General features: G+C 42.1%; 3 protein-coding genes across 11 annotated transcripts; 1 reads left to right on the forward strand and 2 right to left on the reverse strand.

Annotated features, from left to right (window-relative positions):
- Positions 1 to 434: 434 nt before the first annotated feature.
- LOC103643953 (pentatricopeptide repeat-containing protein At3g49730) lies at positions 435 to 8,323 on the forward strand. 5 transcript variants are annotated; one of them, XM_020546911.3, is made up of 4 exons: positions 435 to 2,511; positions 5,227 to 6,217; positions 7,405 to 7,516; positions 7,609 to 8,323. In XM_020546911.3, the coding sequence occupies exon 1, from the start codon at positions 510 to 512 to the stop codon at positions 2,295 to 2,297; it is 1,788 nt and encodes a 595-aa protein (XP_020402500.1). In that variant the 5' UTR covers positions 435 to 509; the 3' UTR covers positions 2,298 to 2,511; positions 5,227 to 6,217; positions 7,405 to 7,516; positions 7,609 to 8,323. The 5 variants fall into 5 exon arrangements, with proteins under 5 accessions (XP_020402500.1, XP_008665344.1, XP_023157131.1 ...); XM_008667122.4 differs by having other exon boundaries at positions 7,405 to 7,520; positions 7,609 to 8,197; XM_023301363.2 differs by having other exon boundaries at positions 5,227 to 6,301; positions 7,405 to 7,520; positions 7,609 to 8,174.
- Positions 6,002 to 7,496, reverse strand: LOC100382316 (uncharacterized). The gene is made up of 2 exons (XM_035964371.1): positions 7,406 to 7,496; positions 6,002 to 6,218 (listed from the first exon to the last, which is right to left on the reverse strand). The coding sequence occupies exons 1-2, from the start codon at positions 7,477 to 7,479 to the stop codon at positions 6,008 to 6,010; spliced, it is 285 nt and encodes a 94-aa protein (XP_035820264.1). The 5' UTR covers positions 7,480 to 7,496; the 3' UTR covers positions 6,002 to 6,007.
- A 1,019-nt stretch (positions 8,324 to 9,342) lies between the features above and the next one.
- Positions 9,343 to 13,099, reverse strand: LOC100193160 (uncharacterized). Of its 5 annotated transcripts, none has more exons than XM_020540382.3 (10): positions 12,942 to 13,099; positions 11,302 to 11,516; positions 11,127 to 11,218; positions 10,827 to 11,018; positions 10,675 to 10,740; positions 10,529 to 10,597; positions 10,361 to 10,432; positions 10,106 to 10,276; positions 9,930 to 10,017; positions 9,343 to 9,833 (listed from the first exon to the last, which is right to left on the reverse strand). In XM_020540382.3, the coding sequence occupies exons 2-10, from the start codon at positions 11,477 to 11,479 to the stop codon at positions 9,811 to 9,813; spliced, it is 951 nt and encodes a 316-aa protein (XP_020395971.1). In that variant the 5' UTR covers positions 11,480 to 11,516; positions 12,942 to 13,099; the 3' UTR covers positions 9,343 to 9,810. The 5 variants fall into 5 exon arrangements, with proteins under 5 accessions (XP_020395971.1, XP_008647764.1, XP_008647791.1 ...); XM_008649542.4 differs by lacking the exon at positions 12,942 to 13,099 and adding an exon at positions 12,644 to 12,782; XM_008649569.4 differs by lacking the exon at positions 12,942 to 13,099 and adding an exon at positions 12,143 to 12,370.
- Positions 13,100 to 20,883: the final 7,784 nt, after the last annotated feature.

The raw sequence follows: 20,883 nt of genomic DNA on the forward strand, positions 1-20,883 counted from the left end.
TTGTATAATATGTTTGTTGTATATTATTTTCGTGAACATATGTCGTGTGGATCAATTAATATTTAATGTGCAATGTGAATTGAGCAAATTACAAATAAATTTTGTTAAAAAATTTCTTTTCCTGTAAAAAAACAGTAAAACAGTACATTTTCTTGGAAAACCATCGATTTATGATGATTTACCGCTGGTTTTTCATCTATAAAACCTACCAAATTTAGGGCCTGTTTGGTTTGTGACTAAATGTGCCACACTTTGCCTAAGGTTAGTCGTTCGAATTGAATAACTAACTTTAGACAGAAAAGTTAGATAAAATATGACAACGAGGTAGTGAACCAAATAGGCCCTTAGTTTTGTTTAGACTGGACAAATCGGTTAGGCGGATTTTTAGGGGCAAACGGTCTGCTGTCGATACAACAGTTTTCGTTGGGTGCATTTCGCTTTCGCATCGCCCGCATGTGCATCTCGTCCGCCACGGGCCACAGCCGGCCTCACTCCGCAAGTCCGCGACCATGCGGTGCACCCTCTCCGCCCCTCTCCGGCGCTGTCTCTCCTCCACCGGCGCCGCCGATCCTAGCCTAGTCTCTTCAGCTGAGCATGCGTACCGGCTCCTCCGCCGCCACCACTCCGACCCGCAGAGGCTCTCCGCCGCGCTGTCCGCGTCGGGTCTCGACGCCTCCTCGCCGCACCTCCTCGACGCCGTCCTCCGCCGCTGTGGCGCTGCCTCCTCCCTCGCGCTGCACTTCTTCCACTGGTGCTCCCCGTCGCTGCCCTCGCCGCTCCCGTCCTCCCTAGCGCTCCTCGCCAAGTCCTTCTCCCGCGCCTCCTCCGCGCCGTCCCCGTCCCTACTCGCGCCGCTCCCCTCTCAACTCCTTGGCCCCTCCCTCCTCTGCCCCGTCCTGCGCCGCCTCCCGCAACCGCGCCTCCTGCCGTTCGCGCTCTCACTACTCTCCGCCCGCCCCGACCACGACCAGCCCGCCCTCTTTCTTTCCCTCCTCGAGTCCCTCTCCAAGGCCGGCCACGTCCTCACCGCCGAGCAGCTTGTCGAGGAGCTCCAGCCCCGGCTCCCGCTTTCGCTCCGCCACTATACGGCCTTGCTCTACGGATGGTGCCGTCAGGGCAAGCTCGACGAGGCCAAGCACGTGCTCGCTCGCATGAAGGCTGCGGATGTTGCCCTTGACGTCGTCGTATTTAACACCCTGCTCGCTGGCTTCGTCGCGGAAGGGAGATTCGAGGACGCGTTCGAGCTGGCGGGGCAGATGGAGCAGCGTGGCTGTCCACCGAACGCGGTGTCGTACACCACCCTGATTCAGGGGCTTGGCGCGAGGGGGAGAGTTGATGAGGCCATGCGCGTGTTTGTGGAAATGCGAAGGAAGGGGTGCGCGCCCGATGCTGTCACGTACGGCACCCTGGTTAACACGTTTTGCAAGGCTGGCAAGATATCCCAGGGGTACGAGTTCTTGGATGCTATGTCGAGGGATGGCCTGCGGGTGGACGCTGCCGTGTACCATGGTTTCTTTGTAGCACACGAGAAGAAGGAGCAGCTTGAGGAGTGCTTGGAGCTGATGGAGAGGATGCGGGAGTGCCGGTGTCCACCAGATCTCAAGATATACAATGTGGTGATTCGGTTGGCCTGCAGGCTTGGGGAGACCAAGCAAGCCATGACATTGTGGAATGAGATGGAAAGTGCTGGGCTCAGTCCTGTGGTCGATACATTTGCTATCGTGGTGAGTGGCCTTGTTGGGCAGGGTTTGCTGATTGAGGCATGTAGTTATTTTAAAGACATGGTTGGGAGGGGGCTCTTTGTGGTACCGCAATATGGGGTGCTGAAGGACCTCCTCAATGCGTTGGTCAGAGATGAGAAACTTGAGCTTGCAAAGGATGTTTGGAAATGTATTGTGAGCAAAGGCTGTGAGCTCAATGTGAGTGCATGGACTATCTGGATTCATGCACTGTTTGCGAAGAAACATGTCAAGGAGGCCTGCCTGTATTGCTTAGACATGCTAGAGGCAGGACTGATGCCACAGCCTGACACATTTGCAAAGTTGATGAAGGGGCTGAAGAAGTTGTACAACCGTCAGATTGCTGCTGAGATTACTGAGAAGGTTAGGAAGATGGCGGAGGAGAGACATGTTAGCTTTAAGATGTATAAGAGACGTGGGGTGAGGGATCTTGAAGAGAAACTCAAGGCAAAGAGGAGAGGACAGAAAAAGAGGCATCTGCGGCAGCCTGGTCATGGTCAGTCTAGTAGGGATGCTGGCAATTTGGATGCTTCTGATGAAGTAGAATTTTCCGGCTAATTGAAATAGAATTCATTGGGGGCAATGCATCTCTGTTCATTTGAATTGTTTTGGGGAGTGATAGACTTACTAAACAATAAAGGAGTGCTGGTGATCATGCCTTGCCATCATAATATTATTCTTATGCTAAAGATGTATTGGGTTTCAGGCAAGAGCCAAGTGGTACATCGATTACATGTGAAGTTGTGTGCCAAGAGTTACTGACCATGAGGAGGTAACTATTTTCATCCTACCTACACTGTGCAAATTAGAACTTCATTCAGGTGTTTATTGCTGTTTTTGTAGGTAGAAGAATATGACGGGTGATTTATTTGATCTGCACTTAGGCCTTGTTTGGCTGTACCTCAATCCACTCCAATCCACGTGTATTGGGGTGGATTAAGGGGCCGTTCGGTTACTGCAGAATGAAGTCCTGGAACAATTCCTATCCGAATTGTTTCTCTCATTTATATAAATTTTGATTAGCTGGAATAATTCCTGGTGTATTCCTATGCAAACAGGGCCTAAGGGTTTGTCTAGCTACACTGCAATCCATCTCAATCCACATGTGGATTGGGGTGAATTGCAACGTAACCAAATAAGGGCCAAGGTGGAAGCAATGTTTCAGATTATTATCTTTTTTTACTCCTGAAAGCAGTGGGTTTTGAAACCCGTTTTTTTCTTCGAAATGAGGGAAACAGAGATAATCATGTATACGTAAGTTTGGTGCTGGTGCAACCAGTTGGGCCAAAATTTGTAGCTGATGAAGCTTCGTTGTTACTTTTCTTTGACTTGCTTATCTCTTCACTCTTCCATCCGTCCAAGAATTTTTACGAGCCAATCACAGGTGCACACCACTATTGGTGAATACACCAAAAAGAGGGATAAAAGAGGAGAGGGAGGGATTAAATGAGTGACCAAGTGTCCACTTGACCCCTTTTTATAGGGGCTCTGTTTGTTTTCTTTTAAGATTATATAATCGAGCTCATAGATTATATAAGCACCTGATATTCTACTTATGGATTACATAATCTAGGTATCTAGATTACATAATCTATTTAATAATCTGTGTTGTTTGTTTGTCTCTTAACTTATTTAAGCTGGATTATATAATTTAGAGGATAAACAAACGGGACCATAGAAGGGAATTTTGTAGCTGATGAAGCTTCATTGTTACTTCGCGCTTTTACTTGCTTATCCCTTCACTCTTTCTTCCGTCCCTCCAAGAATTTTTATGAGCCAATCACAGGTGCGCACCAATGTTGGTGAGTACGAGAAAATTTTATATTTGGGACTTCAAACAAAAAGATTCATAGTTTTGCCATCTGAATCGTTCGCTTTGCAAAAACAAGATTCATAACATCTTCCAATTGATTTCAATATCATTTCATGTATTTTCTTCTTTTTCCTATTTTTTCAAGTATTTGGAGACCTTGCCCTTAAGTATTTCTACGTTCCAATGGAGCTCGACTGTCGCCTGCTCCCGTGCTCGCCCCGGCCGCCGCCGCCGCATGCGATCCCGCGCTGGCAATGTCAGCCGCCAATCCTTGTGAATTTTTGGTCGTTTGCTCCAATCTTGTGGATTCTGGTCGCTGGTTCCAATCCTAAACTTGCAAAGGTCCACATACCCTGGCCCTGCTATGTAGGAGTCTGCTACGGCGCATGAGCGCGGTCTGAAGTGACGGCTTCGGCCTTATCCGTCTTTGGCGATCGTCCGAGAGAGGTGGCTCCAACAAGAACAAGCACTGAGGTCGGTGCGGGACTCGAGGTGACATCGAGCAGCAGGACGACTCGAGGACGAAGCCCCAGCCATGATTTTGCAGCGCTTAAACGCGATTCATAGCACTAATTGCTGCACGATCAGGGGACAAAGAGACGTTGTTCAGATGCGTACGTAGAAGATAAAATATGTATAAGGGCAAAGTTATCTTTTCAGACTTCAAATACAAGGAAAAATTAGGAAAAAGAAGAAAATAAATAACTAAAATGTATTTAAATAACTGATTTTCACTTTACCTCTAAGAAATTTATTTCAAATGTATGTAAATCTTCAAGTGGATAACTAAGAAATAAATAACTAAAATGAATGATTGGGCATATCTTTTACAAATCCTTTAATCCTAGGGATTAGCTCAGTATCTGAACAGATGCTAACGTGTATGAGCAGTAATTTATTAGGACAATCCTCAGTGTAGTGGTTTTGTGTAGTTCAAATTTAGCAAGAGTAAATTAAGATTCTTCTCCTTACATCAACAACACATTAAGGTGATCCCACAAAGGCACTTCTATTGAAGTGTTCGTAGCTATTGAAATTCCTAACATTGTAAATATAATGAACACCAAGTTGATTGTCATTATGTAGAGCATATCGGACATGGTAAACATAACTGATGTTTTAATACAAAAGCATGGATGCACAAAAACCGTGGCATCAATGGGTTGGTTGACCACACAATCTATGACAAGAAGTGGCTCATCACTTGTCTGAATCTTTGTTTAACTGAAACATCTCGTAGATGTACTGGCAGAGGGGAGAGGCTTTGCAGTAATTTGGAACAGTGAAAGCTCTGCGCAACTTTCTTAGTATCTCCTAAGTTATGTTAGTATATACTATATCTGTTCTCGAATATTTGTCGACTGCTAGTTCATTTTTAAACTAAAATGCGACAAATAAAAAAGAACGGAGGGAGTACATGAGTTTCTTTGGTTGGTAGAGGAGAGTGGTTGTTTGCAGTATTTTGGAGCAGTGCAAGCTTTGCACAACCTTCTTAGTTTCTCCTAACTTATGTTAGTATATATGGCTTCCTTCAGTTTTTATATATATGGGATGCTAAATTATTTTTTCATGTTATTATAAGTTATAACCATAGATTTTTAATAGTGGTGATAACAAAAGAATATTTGTGTTCCCAGAAATTGCTGACTAAACTAAATAAATGCCTCTTTTCAGGGGACTTTCTGATGGAACCTCCAGTAATTCATCTCATTAGGGAGATTTCGTCGAAGACTGTCACTACACATTAAACGTCTAGCTCTAACTTTTTTCTCAACGCACATGAGAGCTATACATCATTATATTATGAAGAAAAGAAGATTCAAAGTAGACTAATACATTATTTTATTTTTTATTTTTATACATACGTATTTGTCATACTCTCAAATGTATTGTATATATTTTAGTTTTGTTAAACCGGTTATTTAAAGTATTTAAATGGATAAAAGATCGTTTAGAGAAACTATATATAGAGAATCTAGTAGCGTTCTCTAAATTTAGAGGATCATTTAGAGGACGCTGCTAAATAGTGTAGAGACGTGTTTGATCCCCTACATTTAGGGTATAAGAGCTTTTAAAGTATTTTGTTGGAGTTGTTTTGTTTTTTCACTGGCCAGACGTTCTATCAACGTCACTTTTTTTATCCACACCGTCTGATCCCATATCAACGGCGCTCAGCCCCGCGGTTTGTCTCCCCCCACACGAATCTTGTCTCCGTCGGCTTCTCGAATCTCGATGCCTCTAGATTCTTCTCCTCCACTCGTCCTCCCGGACGCCATTCCCACCCGCGCCCTCGGCTTGTCTCTCCGTCCCCGCTTCACTGCATGCATCCGCTGGTGGAACCAGGGCCCAACCTGCCTGGGGACGTGCCCGGGCTTGGCTTCGTTGGTGGTCGTGTGGATCCCTGCGTTAGCTGCGCAGGTTGCCCCATGTCCGCACCCTCCGACCTAAATCTCGCTCATGTCGTCCGGTGCCATGCGACTCGCTGTTGTGCGCTCAGGTGCCCAACGCGGCGTGATGAGACCGGCAACGTGGCTGGACCGGCGACGCGGCTGCGTGGCAGATACATGTGAGCATGGGCACTGTCGCCACCTACTCGACCAGGGGCTGCTCCTCCCCATCTCACGTGGAACTCCTCCCTTGGTTGCTTCTCAACCGCATCAGCGAGGTAGGATCCTGCTCAGAGTTTCTTCTGGTGGACTATGGGACGACATGGCCATTGGGCTCCTTGTCTCTTCCATCACTTTGCAGGGTAATAAAAGTGCATAGGTGGTTAGCTGCTGCCAGATTGAGTCTAGATTTGAAGGATCCTGATCTCTAATCTTTCTGACATAAAAGGAACCACAAATCTGCAACCACCTTACTATATCACTCAATTAGTATACTGCATTATACAGGTGTCTGTAGGAGTTATGATCTAATTTTGTGAGATTAAAAGTGTTCACTTTTTAATGATGCACGTGATTTTTTTCTAATATTTTAGTAAATCACAAAATGTCTAATAGTTGGCTTGGCATTCATGCATACCATGTGTGTTCAGTGTTCTTAAGGCGGAATTTTAGTACCCTACTTTTGTGGGATTTGTGATTGAGTTTGGGCATTTGATACTCTGCAATGGGTAGGTAGGAGCAATGGATAAACTTTTATTTTCTTTGAACATAAAGAGAGCCGCAGACCATGTGCAATTGCCTTCTTCTGCGCTAAGCTGATATTGCTCTGTATGATGGAGAAAAGCTACCATGTAGGTGTTTAGCTGCTGCTGCATTAAGTCTAGTTTTTTCAATAGTTAGCTTGACATTCATGCATACCCTGTGTATTCAGTGTTCTGAAGGCAGAATTTCAATACCCTACTTTTCTGGAATTTGTAATTGAGTTTGGGCATTTGGATATTCTGCAATGGGTAGGTAGGAGCAAGGGATAAAACTTTATTTTCTTTGGACATAAAGAAAGCCGCAGACCGTGTGCAATTGCCTTCTTCTGCGCTAAGCTGATACCTGATAGTGCCCTATATGATGGAGAAAAGCTATTGCATAGGTGTTTAGCTGCTGCTGCATTAAGTCCAGATTTTAAGGATCCTAATCTCTAATCATTCCGACAGAAGGAATCGCAAGTCCTCAAACATCTTACTATGCCGCTTAGTTAGTATACTGTAATATATATGTGTCGGTAGGAATTAGGATATAATCTTGTGAGATTTCTGATAATATGTTGAGTTGCCGATATGCAATTTGATAGCTTTATTGACAATAAGTGGTATATGTTATGCTATGTTTCTTTCATGATGGGTGATTCCAATTGATAGGAATACACATTCTATTAAAGTATTCCTTCTTTATTTATATGTTTTTTTGTTAGGAAAACAAGCACAGAACTATGCACACTTGTTCTAGCATGAATGGAGGTCGCCAAGATGGATTTGGCAAACTTCATGGTGGATACTAGAGACGTACACCAAGAAGAAACTCACGTAGGTTTGTAACTTCTTTTAGTTGTACCTATATGATGCCCTAGCTTAATGTTCTCAAACCAAGTGAACAACTTGTTATCTTGCTTATCCAGGCTCAGCAAAGTCATTGTCGCAAGGTGTTGCTAGGGACAACTTCTATTCAATGTTTCACATTACCCAGAGAGGAGGAAATTCTCAAAAGAGGAATACAAAGCATTCACGAGAGAGATGAATAAAGCTATGAAGCAGCTGTTGTCGTGACCGGATTTCAACAGGTGGGCGTTGGCTAACGCGGACATGATATCTGTGTGGCTCTGCCAGGAGGAAACTACAGCAGCAGCAACAGCAACCAACAGCGGCATCGTTTCTTGGGACTATTTTTGATCTGCATGTGTGTAGTGTGCTTTCTTAGCAGCAATAGGAGTGCTCCCTACTCAGTCATTTCATGTGAGTTGATTAGCAAGGGTAGGGTAACATCTGAGTGTTCCACATTATGAAGTGGCAGCAAATATGTAGAATATTGTAGTTTAGTGAGTCACATCTTAGGTCCAAAAAGTCCAAACAGCATCTGAATCTTGTAACATTCAGTGCTAAGGTGAGTGAATCTCAATTTGTTGAGTTGTATATCATGCTTGATCATCATGAGGATAGAATGAACGTATTTAAGTGTTTCTAGGCCTGCATATGAAGCAAGCTGTGGCATATGAAGCAAGCTGTGCTGAAGTGTCGTGTGTAGTAATTTTAGTAATTAGTGTTTGTAGCTGGGTCATACGATGGATACTATTCTCATTTCCGTCAGTAAACTAATACAATCTATTCTTGTCTCTAGGTTCCAGTGTAAAGTTGTTAGATTCTGACTCCGGTGTAAAGTTGTCAGGTTTCGGCTCACTTGCTAGTGATTTAAATCCACTCCAATCCATATAGATTGAGATTAAAATAAACAAATCATAGGACTTGTTCAAATGTTCGATTTGAAGTGAATTGAAGGAGATTGAGGCCATGTTTGAATGCACTAGCTAATAGTTAGCTACTAATTAAATCCATATAGATTGAGATTAAAATGAACAAACCATAGGACTTGTTCGAATGTTCGGTTTGAAGTGAATTGAAGGGGATTAAGGCCATGTTTGAATGCACTAGCTAATAGTTAGCTACTAATTAAATCCATATAGATTGAGATTAAAATGAACAAACTATAGGACTTGTTGGAATGTTCGGTTTGAAGTGAATTGAATGAGATTAAGGTCATGTTTGAATGCACTAGCTAATAGTTAGCTACTAAAATTAGCTGAAGTCATCCAAGCAATCTAGCTAATAGTTTAGCTTAGTTTAGCTATTAACTACTTTTAGCAAACTAGTTAATAGTTAGCTAGCTAACGCTACTAATATTTTTTTAGTTAACTAACTATTAGCTATAGTGCATTCAAACACTCCCTAAATCCATTGTTAGTCAAAAGTTGAAAAGAAAGAGATTTAATCTTCTTAACTTCCTTCGATTCCCATATATTAAATGCATTAGAGCTAATAGTTAGTTGACTAAAAAATTACTAGTAGAATTATGTAGCTAATAAATAGCTAGCTAACTATTAGCTAATTTGTTAAAATAGCTAACTATTAGCTAGGTTTTTTTGGATGTCTTCATCTAATCTTAGCACATAATTATTAGCTTTAGTACGTTCAAATATCCCATAATCCCTTCTTTTCTGAATAGAATTCTGCCCATTTTATCAACCTCGAAACTCTAATTAGAAAAAAAAAGATAACACCGGTGCAGTGAAGTTTGCAGATAAATCTTTAGAAAAAAAACAAAGGAAAAGGAAAGAACCAGGTTGGAGACTTGCAGCCCAGTGCCAGCGGCCATTCAGTTTCTGTTTTGATATCATAAATAAATATAGCAAACTCCATGGAATTTCTGACAAAACCACTGGTTTCAAACTCTGCATTTTTTTACCTACAACTACGATTCTATTAGTACTCGTCTAGTACGTTTAGGCCCATCAGTATTCAGCACGTGGTCCCAAGTCCCAATCCCAACAAGCTTCTGTCCTTGAATTTCATGGATGCTACTAGGTTTCCATCCCAATTTTCGCAGGCCAAAGCACAACAGAAATTTACAGTGGAATCAGTTCTTCAGCTCCAGCTGTACACGATCCATATGCCATACCATAAACAATGTGCCGCACAGTATGGGAGCAACCGCAGGAATCCAGCATAAATGGTCAGGCCTCCAGCTATACAAAAAAAGCTTCATCTCGAGAGCGCTTTACGATGATTCAGTGATTCACACAACAATTTCGAAGCTACTATACAGCAGCTCACTGTTCGATCTTCATGGAGCCTGTAGAGCACATAAGGAGCATTTCTGTAAGATGGACGGATTACTATGGACATTTGTATTTTTCAGAGAAGAGACTAGAGAGGATCACATAGATACCAGAGTTGTTGGTGCCGCTATCAGCTGCCACACCAGGGTTGAAGTTCATCTGAGGCATGCTCTGAAGTCCTTCCCACATGGAAGGTATCTGGGTCCAAGGTTCACAGAAGCCCATCACCTCTTCAGAACCAGATGATATATGTGAATCAGCATGCCATGGAATAAACTGGGATTACCTGGTTCATTGTTGACACGTCATGAATAGTTCCGTGCAAAACATCGGCAGGATTAGAAATGTTGCACATCATTGCTGGCTGCACGATTCCTTGGTTGAATGGAGCAGTAAGGCTGCTTGATCCTGGATCGACTCCATAGAAAGCAAGATGTCTGTCTTGTGAAAGCATCATCTGCAAACAACAATTTACATTGAACAAAGCATATCTAAAAATGACATCTGGAGGGAGATATAATGATCAGATCGGTGAATTTACTTGTTTGGATATGATCTGCTCAATGTCAAAGCCAAGTTCAGGGTTAACAGTTGAAAGTTTCATTGACAAGAACTGCAAGTTCGAAATTGTATTAGAACTGGATTATATATACTAACAAGATGTCACACATATTCCAAAGCAATTCAACTACAGATGCACTATCACTACCTCCACTTGTCGTTGCAATGACTGTACATAGTTGATAATCTCATCGAGCATGACTGCCTTGCCAGTGATCTGCCCGAAAGAAACTTGTAATGTATGGACTAGAGGAGTTTTTGAGAAATGCTCGCACCAAACAAAGGAGAAGTTACCTTACTGCATCCAGGAACAAGATCTTGAAGAAGCTTCATTCTCTCACTTATCTTTTTTCTCCTCAGCTGCAGAGTTTCATTAACTTCAAGTGTGAGTGAAGGTAATAAAGCAAACTGAACTGGTAGTTACTAATTACAAGAGAGAAATTTACTCTTTCTGCGAGGCTGTGGCTGTTAGTGGCTTGACCTCGCTTTGCCCGGATATGAACATAGTCCTCTTTAGTACCATCACCATCAGAAGAATCTTCCTTGCTTTGTATTTTGGGCGAAATCTTTCTGTTCCCCTCCTCCATTGAATTCCTTTCTGGCTGAGATGAACCTTCTGTTTGTTGATCACCTGCATTCTATAGCCAGCAATTACAAGACAGCCAGTCAATACCATAAGAAACCATCAACATATAATTCTAGACATGTAGATTAGATGAGGAAGTGAGCTCAACAAGAAATCTTACAGGCAACAATGTGACACAGTCCTCCACTCCTTTCCTCTTCTTCACACCTCCGCTATGCTCATCACTCATTTGGATGTCATGACTTAATGTACCTGCGAGAATTATTATTGTTTCTATTAACTCCAGAATTGTCACCATCAGAAAGATCTACCTGGCAACATGATACAAAACTAACCAGATGAAGATTGATACAACCCCAGCCTATCTTCTAAGCCCATGCCGTAAGGTCCAAACCCATGTTGTCCACTATAAGCTATCTTTTGATGCATTGTGTAAGAATTCCAATTTGCCTCGGAGAATTCTCTGCCACTATTTGCACTAGGACCTTGATCAGATTGCTGGCCTGAGTACATCTCCAATTATCCAGAAACACCAACGTTCCTCAATCACCTATTCAAGATAAACAGAAGGTAAACAGTATGAATGAAACTACAGAAGGTAAACATTGGCCCATAGCGCCTTGTACAAAGGAGTAAACATTGATCAACTGGTTTGGTTGAGGTCGAGGGCAAACAGTGTCACCTCAACTGGTAACCTAACAAAGTTGAAAAGCAACCAGTCCCTTCGAGAATAACCATGCTATCCCTAACTACAGATAAAAAGACGGGCAAAAGAACCATCCACCGTCCAGGCAAAGGCCTGGTGGAACTGCATTACAGCTGGAGAAGACATGCTTCACCCATAGCCTTTGAGAACAAACCAAATCTGCAACAGGCTAAAGCACACAGTCCAGAAAGTGAAACTTTAAACCCAGGGCATAAAGGAGGAGACACAGGAGAAATAACCCCATCATTAAGCAAACGGCACTCACTAACTGAGTCTTTTGGAGCAAAGTGAATGAAATGGGAGGAGAGCCAGCTCTTCCTAAAAGACTAAAAACACCAAAGCTAATTGGGAACAGGAAAAGTTACCAAATCTTCAATAACCAGGCATGTACCACACTAGTACCATTGAGCTTGAAAGAAAAGGGTCATGTTTCACCAGATGAAGAATACGAAAACAAGTTTGGAACTAACCAAGAAGTGCGGTCTCCTTTAGGATATGGCTAGGCAGCTGCTCCTTAAGAAGCTAAAAGAGCTCCTAGTAATGTTATTGGGAATTTAAACTAACGGGCCCTACTTGGATGAGTAAAATCACAGGACTAGCATCTCCAGGAACGCACAGAAAACATGAAGCTGTCTCCAAACAGGGCTACCGATCACTTTATAGTTTCTTCATAATCTTGGAAAAACAGCAAATGTGAAATGAAAACTTGGAGAAATACTTTCGCATCACCAAAGCTCACAGAAGGAAGGGGGTAAGAAGGTAAGCTGAACTGGTGATAGCGTGAGGCTATTTGAATGCGTAGGTGGCAGGAGTAGGATCTGCAAGAAATAACTAAGGCAGTGCTGAAGCTTTCCGAGAGCAGGGGGAGACGAAAGCAACGACCTTTGACTACACCGCGTAATGAGGTGGTGTAAAGATCTTGAAAGGAACAGGTGCCAAGATGTTCGAGACAATAACTGCCTGAGAATTACCCGACCGCGGAATCACATGAACCCTTCAACTCCAAAAGGCCGGCCACCAATTTCACCAGCAAGCGGAGACGAACACTTTGAAATAATCGATTAGATGAAATTTTTTCTTTCCTTTTTTTGCAGAATTACCTGACGTTGGTGGGCATCGGAGAGAGAGCTCTGGTTTCTTGGCCCTCCCCAAACGAGGATCGCCAATTTGACCGCGACGGGAGGGGGTGGTGAAAGATTTTAAGGGCAGGAGGCGGAAGCAAAAGGGCAAGACGGACGCAAGAGCCTGCTGCTAAGTGGTGTTTGTTACCTGCCACTGAGGTGAAATGATTCCTTCTTGCGCTCTGGCAGAGGGTTGTTAACCACTGCAACTGCCCCTTTCTCTCTCTCTCTCTTCTCTATTCCTTCCCTTCTCTCTCTTCTCTCCTCTCTAATATTTCCAAAACCTTAGCGTAAGCTAACAACCCCTAATCAAAGTTAACAGCAGGCTAGTGTACTATTAGTAGTAGTTTACTGCTTGCTTTACTTTAGTACACAAAGATTAGCTGTAGTAAGGAGAAAATAAAGTAGAGAGTAAAAAAAATAGTGCATAATTCTCAGCTCTCCAGCCTTGCATACCCTCAATGTCCTGTGGGCCCCAGTTTGCCTGTGCACTGGTACTATTGAACATTTGTATATTATCTATAGCTTGTTATTTTATTCTTTACCCAATGGATACATAGCAGCAAGTTTGAACTGAAGGAAAATGATTTCTCACCAGGTAGCAAGGGCTAGGCGGTAAACAGCATTTGAGAAAAAAAAATCCAGAAATGTGAGTCAGATCATTGGATGGTTTATGGAGTTTATTTTAAGCTTCATGGTATGCTTGATTTTGTAGATGTAGCACAACAGCACTGTTGCTAGTGCTACTACTGCTACTTTTACAAAGATGGCTTTGTTTATAAGGGTTGGGAGTGCTTCTCTTCCACACCAAGCTTTGAATGAGCCATATCTCTCTTTCTACTGACATGCTGCCATCTATTTGTACATTGGTCTTTTTTCTCATTCCTGCCAGCTTACCTACAGGCTACAGCCATCCTCCCTCTCTCTAGACACCCAGGCAGGGAAGAAGAAAAGAACATATACAGAGAGGGAGAAGGTGAGCAAAAACATTAGGAATCTTGTAATCTTTTCACCTTCTTGTCCTCTACAGTCTGAGAATGCAGGACACTAGCTGGATTTGTGGGATATGGTCAAAGCATGCACTGTAAGGCATCCTGCTGCTTCCTTGCTTGCTTAGGTGTCTCCATCTCCACGAGATCTTTCTCTCTTTGCCTCTCTCTTTATAGTACAAAAAAACTTGCTGGTACATGGTGATGGAATGACTTCAGCATCAACCAAACCACACACAGACACAGCTAAAAAGTTTGATCACTCTCCATATCACCAAAAAAAAAAAGATTTTGCTCCACTGGTCAGATTGGGGAGAGAAATGAGGTGGAGTATGGACATTACCCTCATGCAGATGCAGCTAGTCACCTACTTCTGCATCCCAATGAGAATCTGGGGCTTGTATTATGTGTCGGTGTGATTAGTTGTTTACATGCTTGCTTTGCGCTAATCTAAGCAGGTATACTTATACTTAATACAATCCTTCAGTCCAAAGTGCCTGTTTTAAATATTAGAAGCATTAGCTGTTACTGTTAGCCTGTTCCTTTGTTCTTAGTTCTTACAAAAGACCAGAGAGGGATGCAACCTTTGGCCTGACCTTCTCAATTTGCAGTATCTATTGAAATGCTTGTATTTTTTACAGATGGTTCTAAATGCCTGTTTCACCAATGGTAGGGCTTCGCATTAAATCTAATTAAGCGAGAAAAATGGAGTGATTTCTCTATCAAACCGAATAGATTAAGTCAAACATGTAACTGTCCCAGTGAACGAGCAAAAGAATAGGGCCTGAGTCTAGTTCACGCGTACCAAGTGTGCCAGTGTACTAGGCTTAGTGACATCATGCTTGTGCTAGGCAAAGTTGATAGGTCGATTTTAAAATCATTCTCTTGTTCCAACAGTCTACTCAGATACAGAGGGTTTTCTGTGCTCCTATATACGGAGTACAGTACATGTACTAGGTAATTAAAAATACCTGAGACTTTTGTATTAGGAACATGTACAACTGTTGCTCTTTTTGTGCAGTAGGAGCCTGTCTCCCTGTTCTTTCAAGCGAAAAAAAAAAGATTGCAGCACCTTTGAAATCGCCAACGCAAACTTCCATTTCGACTCATGAAGAGGGCTAGATTCCTAAGATCTTGACCAACTGGTTTTGGTTAGAAATTAGATTTTATCTAGTTTTCATTGTGTTTTTCTTTCAAACAGCAACCGGCAAGATATTTACCGATCAAGTGTTAATCAATATTGAGTACTTAAGCTTAGGATCCCAGTATCATTTCTTCTAATCCAAAGTGGAGATGGCAATGGGTACCCGCTACCCGAAACTCGGTGGGTTTTTGCTCTATTAGGGTATGAGTTTGGGTCAATTTCTCTACCCATGGGTTTGTTAACGGGTTCAAATGGAAACCCAACGGATACGTGGGCATGTGTTTGTTCTTCCACTACACATACCCGCAAACCTATGGGTTTTTAAAACCCGCCTTAAAATCATCATTCCTTATAAATATGTTTCATAATATTATCAATTGAATATGTTCTAATTGAAATAAACTTCATGTAACAAATTTTAAGCTAAAATTAGTTATCACTTGTTCCTTTTAGCCTAGCTTATTAATGTATTGATTGTTATTTACATGATGAATTATTTTTTATGTTGGTGTTAGTGGGTATGGGAAACCCGTTGCGTACCCGAAACCCGCATGAGTATGGGTTTGAGCAAAATTTTATACCCGTCATGGGTATGATTTTTTAGCGGGCGTATTTTTTCTTCGCGGTATGAGTTTGGGCAAGTAATATCCAACGAGTTTTACCCGTTGCCATCTCTGATCCAAAGACCTGTCTAAAGCGCATTTTACAATACGAGGGCTTCACTTCAAACGTAGTTTCAACAAGTCATTAAAGCTGATACTGCACTATAGGAAAATGAGAAAAAACGTTGGTTTCTATGACAGAGTAAATACTAGAACCGACGTACTTAAACGTAAGTATGCCGGTCGTATGCAAGCCAACGTACGTCGGTTGTTGCAAACTAACAGACTTAGATCTTGTTCGTTTGTGTCGGATTGGTGGGTCGGAACGATTTCTAACCGGATTGTTTCTCTAATTTATATAAATTTTAATTAGTTGAAACGATTTCGGGTGCAATCCGACAGAAACGAACAAGGCCTTAGAGAGTACGTATGACGGCAAGTGGTTAGCCGACGTTCTTAAATACGAACTTGGTCAAATTCACGGCCTACTAATTCAAATAAGTATGTCGATGGTTACAAACCGATGAACTTAGAGCGTGTTGGGTATACTTTACCGAAGATCCTCGAAACACCTTACCTTCAGATCAAGTGAATATGTTTAAGGCATATCACAAAGAAGAGACAGAGTCAGTCTTTGATTGAAGTGGTGAGCAAAGAAGCTTCGTCCAAGAGCGCGAATAGCGAAGATGCACACCGAGGCAATTAGCTTCGACGTCTTGAGACTTCACGCACAAAGCAGAAAAGGAGAAGGATCGGAAGACTTGTGCTGCAAGAAAGGAGAAAAGACGATGTCGCGTATGTGTAATTTGTAAATCCTAATTGTAAACTTTGTGGGTATACTTGTAATTTCTTACTAAGCAGTACCTCTCCTATATAAATAGGTGAACATTGACATGCATAAATTTACCTTTTGAAGGTTCATAGCTTTGTTTAGCTCAGCCTTCAAAGTACCTTCAAGCTATTCCTCGTGTAAAGCCAAAGATATATTTATAATCATATGGTATATTGAGAAGAATGAAATGATAATGACTGAAGCGACGAGTTGTATGCTCCGTCCTTCGGTTATTCTTCTCTTATGCGATTCATTGCACCTTCGTCTTTATCCCTTATCTTCTCCCCTTCAATTATCTTTCGGATAAGGGGAGAAGATTGATATTCTCTAACTTGTGTTGCCTTACTTTTGTTGTCATGTAGCAACTGAAAACAATTGACCAACAGTGCGTAAGTCAGTCGGCCACCTGGCCAATCGCCGTACTTAATTACAAACATGGTCAAATCGAACATCCACTCTGTCATTTTCTCTACCCGTCGTTGCATCTCACTACATGCCATCACCATGCCCACTCGCCACCGCCACAACCAACGTCGTCGTGCACCGTGGCGTCGCCGCCAACACGTCACCGCCCTCACTTCCACCACACCGCCCTGCCGCCACCGGTGACGCTCCACCACCGCCCACTGCAACCAACACGGTCGTGCCACCGAGCCGCCCCCACTGCCACTGGACAGCCTGGCCGCCACCGGTGCCCACTCGCTCTTCGCCCCCGTATGCCCACACCACGGCCGATCATCGGCTCCTCGCGCCCGTGCGCCCACGCCGCCGCCGACCACCATCTCCCCACGCCTGTGTGCCCATCGCCAGAAAGCTTCTCCTCGCGCCCATGTCACCGTCGGTCGCCTAGTGAAAGAGAAGAAGCTTACCTAAAGAAACTTTGTGTTGTGTAGAAGGGATCTTAATATCCAATGTTGCATTGTATATGAAGATTCAGATAGGAGCGAAAGAAGTTATACTATTATTCATGTTTGAATTCTTATTTAGACTATCAAGATGAAATGATCCATTTGGATTAAGATAGAAAATTTTAATCGAGAGAATTTTCTCATTCACATAGTTAGTTACAGACCAAATAAAAAATAAACGAAAGAAATTTTGGCTAAACAGTACTAGGTATAGAATACATAAACTTAGCCCAAAAATATTCATAATTAAATGAGGTGACCGTTTAATTTTCTGGGGGACATTTTTTTTGAAGCATTATTAACTCATTGATGCCTTTATATAGCTATGGCTTTACTAATTACTGCTATATTTGTTACTATTGTTATATATATGAGCATTTGTCCACTATCTTGACGCTAGAAATTAGTATCATTGTTATCACATTTACTTATGTGTAGGACACAAATGTAGACAAAGTTATGCATGCGGACACAAATGTAGGGAACCTATGTGTCGTCCGTTCGAAAACGATGCATCTCACATTTACTTGTGATGTGTGTAATCCAAATTGTTCAGCGGTATTTTGGATAGCCTGAGAATAGCGTCTATTGCGTGTTATTTTGTCTGCAGCCCATGTTCGTTCCGTTCTTAGTCTCAAATGTGTAACTATTTTTTCGGAAATGATACAAGCGCCAAAAGACTAACATGACTAGAGAGGCGACAAAAAATATACACCTCACAACTGAGCAGTATAAGGATTGTTGGGAGCCTTCTCCCGATTGTCCTCAAAACACCAAAATAATATTTGTTTTCTGGTCTATTTCTAAGTGTTACAGGTACTCTTACAAAAAGCGTTTTCGTATGAATCAATTATGTACGAAGGTACAAGCTCCAGGATAACATCATAAAGGGGCGAAGGACGAAGCTGGACGAAGCCGAAGCATGTCTACCCTCTCAAAGATGATAGAAGAAAAAGACATTGTTACCCTCTCCATGCTAAATAGTTTAAATGTATAGGCTTGAGGGCATAAATGTAATTTTACCAAAACTATACCCTGCGCCTATAAATAGAGTAACAATGCTATATATTTGGACTACTTTTGGTCGAGTGGATAGCTCTTATCTACGAAGCTGTAATTCTTCCTTCATCTTGTAAGCCTCTAAAAGCTGAATGTATAAATGTAATCTTTGATTTAATATTGAAAAAGCCGAAGGAAGTAAATAGTGTTCATAAGATTGTATGATATGTTTCACGTCTTTCTCCCATGTATTTTACTTATTATCCTATTTGCATTCAACTTATTAATTTTAATGATACCTTCATCTTTTATTTATCTTTCTTCCAGGAGAAAGGATGAATTTAAAGATGAAGGTAAATCTCAATCCCATTGTGTCGCCTTGTTTTTGTTAACCGAAGGAGTAACAAAAAACAAGTGCCCAACAAGGAGAGTGAGGTGGATTGGTTGAGACAGCACCAAGATGTTTGGATGTGGTTGTGCAAGTACTAGGCTTCAGAGGAGTTCAAAGGCGGATCTAATAGAAACTGTGAGAACCGGTTAAGGAAGCCTGAGCTCCACCACTTCGGGGCTAATGGTCACACTAGCAAGGCTAAACAAATGGTATGTTCAATTGTTGTGTCAATTTCTTTGTTAAAACAAATCTATGGACGTGTAATCTTGTATTGCAGGATGATCGCGATGGTATGGACCCTTCAGTTATTCAAGTTTTTGTTGCGGGGCACAAGGATCCAGATTTGAATCGCTCGGAGGTTCTATGCGATGAGAATGCGACATAAAAGTTGGTAAGTATGGATATTGGCTTGAGTCTCTAATTTCAATGTTGTCTCTCTATATGTTGAAATCAATATATTTTGCCTTTCACTTAAATTAATGTTTTGCAGGATTGCTATATTACCACATTGCGAGAGAAACATGGATAGGAAGTGGACTAGATGACAATTTACTTCGACACTATGATAGCTTACCAGGCTGGTGGAGGTGTGTCGCATGGGAGGTACACCAACTTGTGTTATCATTTCATTTGTATAACTGTGATTCAATTTGGTGTATATATTGTGATGCTATGTGCAGGTTTCCTATCAGCGTTAGGGATGTTTACCACTAAAGTTATAGTAGGTAGTCCTCTCCCTTTATCAGAGTAGTCATCCCCCACAAGCATCTACACAGGAGGATGCGCTAATGGAGCAGCAGCAGTAGCTGGCACAAGAGGTGCAACAAATGGAACAACAGATGATGTGAATACAGACCATGTGAATGTAACAAGTAATAGCTCAACTTCAATTTCGTCATTTATCAGGTTTCCAAATCATTCTAAATGCACAAGTGATGATTAATTTACTTGTAAGCGTACGATGGCATTAGACCTTCGTTTGGCATGCCTCCAATTGCACCAACGAACCCCTTGCCTTCACAATTGATGCATCTAAGTTAAACTTGTGTATTCCATTCAAGTTAGAGTTGTAAATCGTGAGCATTTGTTTGAATTCAAGCCGGTGGTTACATTAATTACTATTAGAGCTTCGCTCCTAGCTGACTAGTGCATCATTTGTTGAGCTATGCCATCTTCTGTGGTAGCCTTAGAATTCTATAACCACTCCTACATTTGAGTAAGAATAACTCATCTCAAGAGCTTTGCCTCTTGACTTGAGAACGAGTATAGGGTTTGAGAAACCCAAGCCTTGGTGACTTCTCAACAACGTGAAGGTTTGCAAGCATTTGTGGTGAGCTAGACCACAATATAAATCTCCATGTTCTTGCGTTCCTTACTTATTTTATGATATACTTGCTCATAAGGGATATTTAGTGTTTGATCCTAATCTAACAATTTGTGCATCTTAGATTACTTTCTACTGGTGAGTTAGGATTTACATCATCTTAGAAACCTAACAAATTTACTCGATCTATTTTTTACTAGGTCAATTTTGGACTGTGCAGTTCATGTTCGTGGCAGTGCCGCTCTAAGACCGATAGTGCCAGACCATCACACTATGTAGTTCATGTTTGTGGCTTGTGTTGCTAATCAGTTTTAGAGTGTCATTTTTTACATGCCTATCCATCCCACTCTAGGCATAGTAGATCCTTGCAACTGGCTTTTAGGGGGCCCAATAGTCTACCATGTGTGTTGATATTGGGGAGCACTTAGGGTATATGGACACATAGGCTCAAGGTCCTTAGCAATGCAAGGTCCCTAAAAGGTTATTTTTCAGCCCCTGAGCATAGGATCATGGGTGAGTTCTCGAGCCCCTGCGAGTATGAACACCACAAAATATGCCACAATGTCCCCTAGGCGATATAGTTCACGATGCATCTGGGGACTTTAGCATCACAAAGGCCCCAAAGGGATGTCCCATTGACCCCAAGACCAGAGGATTGAGCCAACAATGTGTTTTGGGCTCTTAGTATCGCAAGGAACCCAATGGGACATCTTCGACCCCTAGGTACGAAGAGCCCTATGACCACGAGACACAACACTTACAGATTGCTCGAATTTCTCCTGCATGAATTTATAAGAAACAATAGTAAAATTCCTCCTTCTCATGGTGATCCTTACTTTATTTTAAGTTGTAGACTCTTGATTCTACTTCTAAAACCTTTTGGGCCCCCCTAGGTATCAAG

Source organism: Zea mays, chromosome 1 (genome assembly GCF_902167145.1).
Source record: "Zea mays cultivar B73 chromosome 1, Zm-B73-REFERENCE-NAM-5.0, whole genome shotgun sequence".
Lineage (NCBI taxonomy): Eukaryota > Viridiplantae > Streptophyta > Magnoliopsida > Poales > Poaceae > Zea > Zea mays.

Bases quoted from the DNA above. Each gene is read 5' to 3' on its own strand.
- LOC103643953 (XM_020546911.3), top strand. From the start codon at position 510: ATGCGGTGCACCCTCTCCGCCCCTCTCCGGCGCTGTCTCTCCTCCACC.
- LOC100382316 (XM_035964371.1), bottom strand. From the start codon at position 7,479: ATGAAGTTTGCCAAATCCATCTTGGCGACCTCCATTCATGCTAGAACA. The intron at 6,219-7,405 runs CCTAACAAAAAA...AGCAGGATCCTA, and splicing joins CATAGTTCTGTGCTTGTTTT to CCTCGCTGATGCGGTTGAGA.
- LOC100193160 (XM_020540382.3), bottom strand. From the start codon at position 11,479: ATGTACTCAGGCCAGCAATCTGATCAAGGTCCTAGTGCAAATAGTGGC. The intron at 10,741-10,826 runs GTAAATTTCTCT...GAAACTCTGCAG, and splicing joins GCCACAGCCTCGCAGAAAGA to CTGAGGAGAAAAAAGATAAG. The intron at 10,277-10,360 runs GTAAATTCACCG...TGTTGTTTGCAG, and splicing joins AGCAGATCATATCCAAACAA to ATGATGCTTTCACAAGACAG.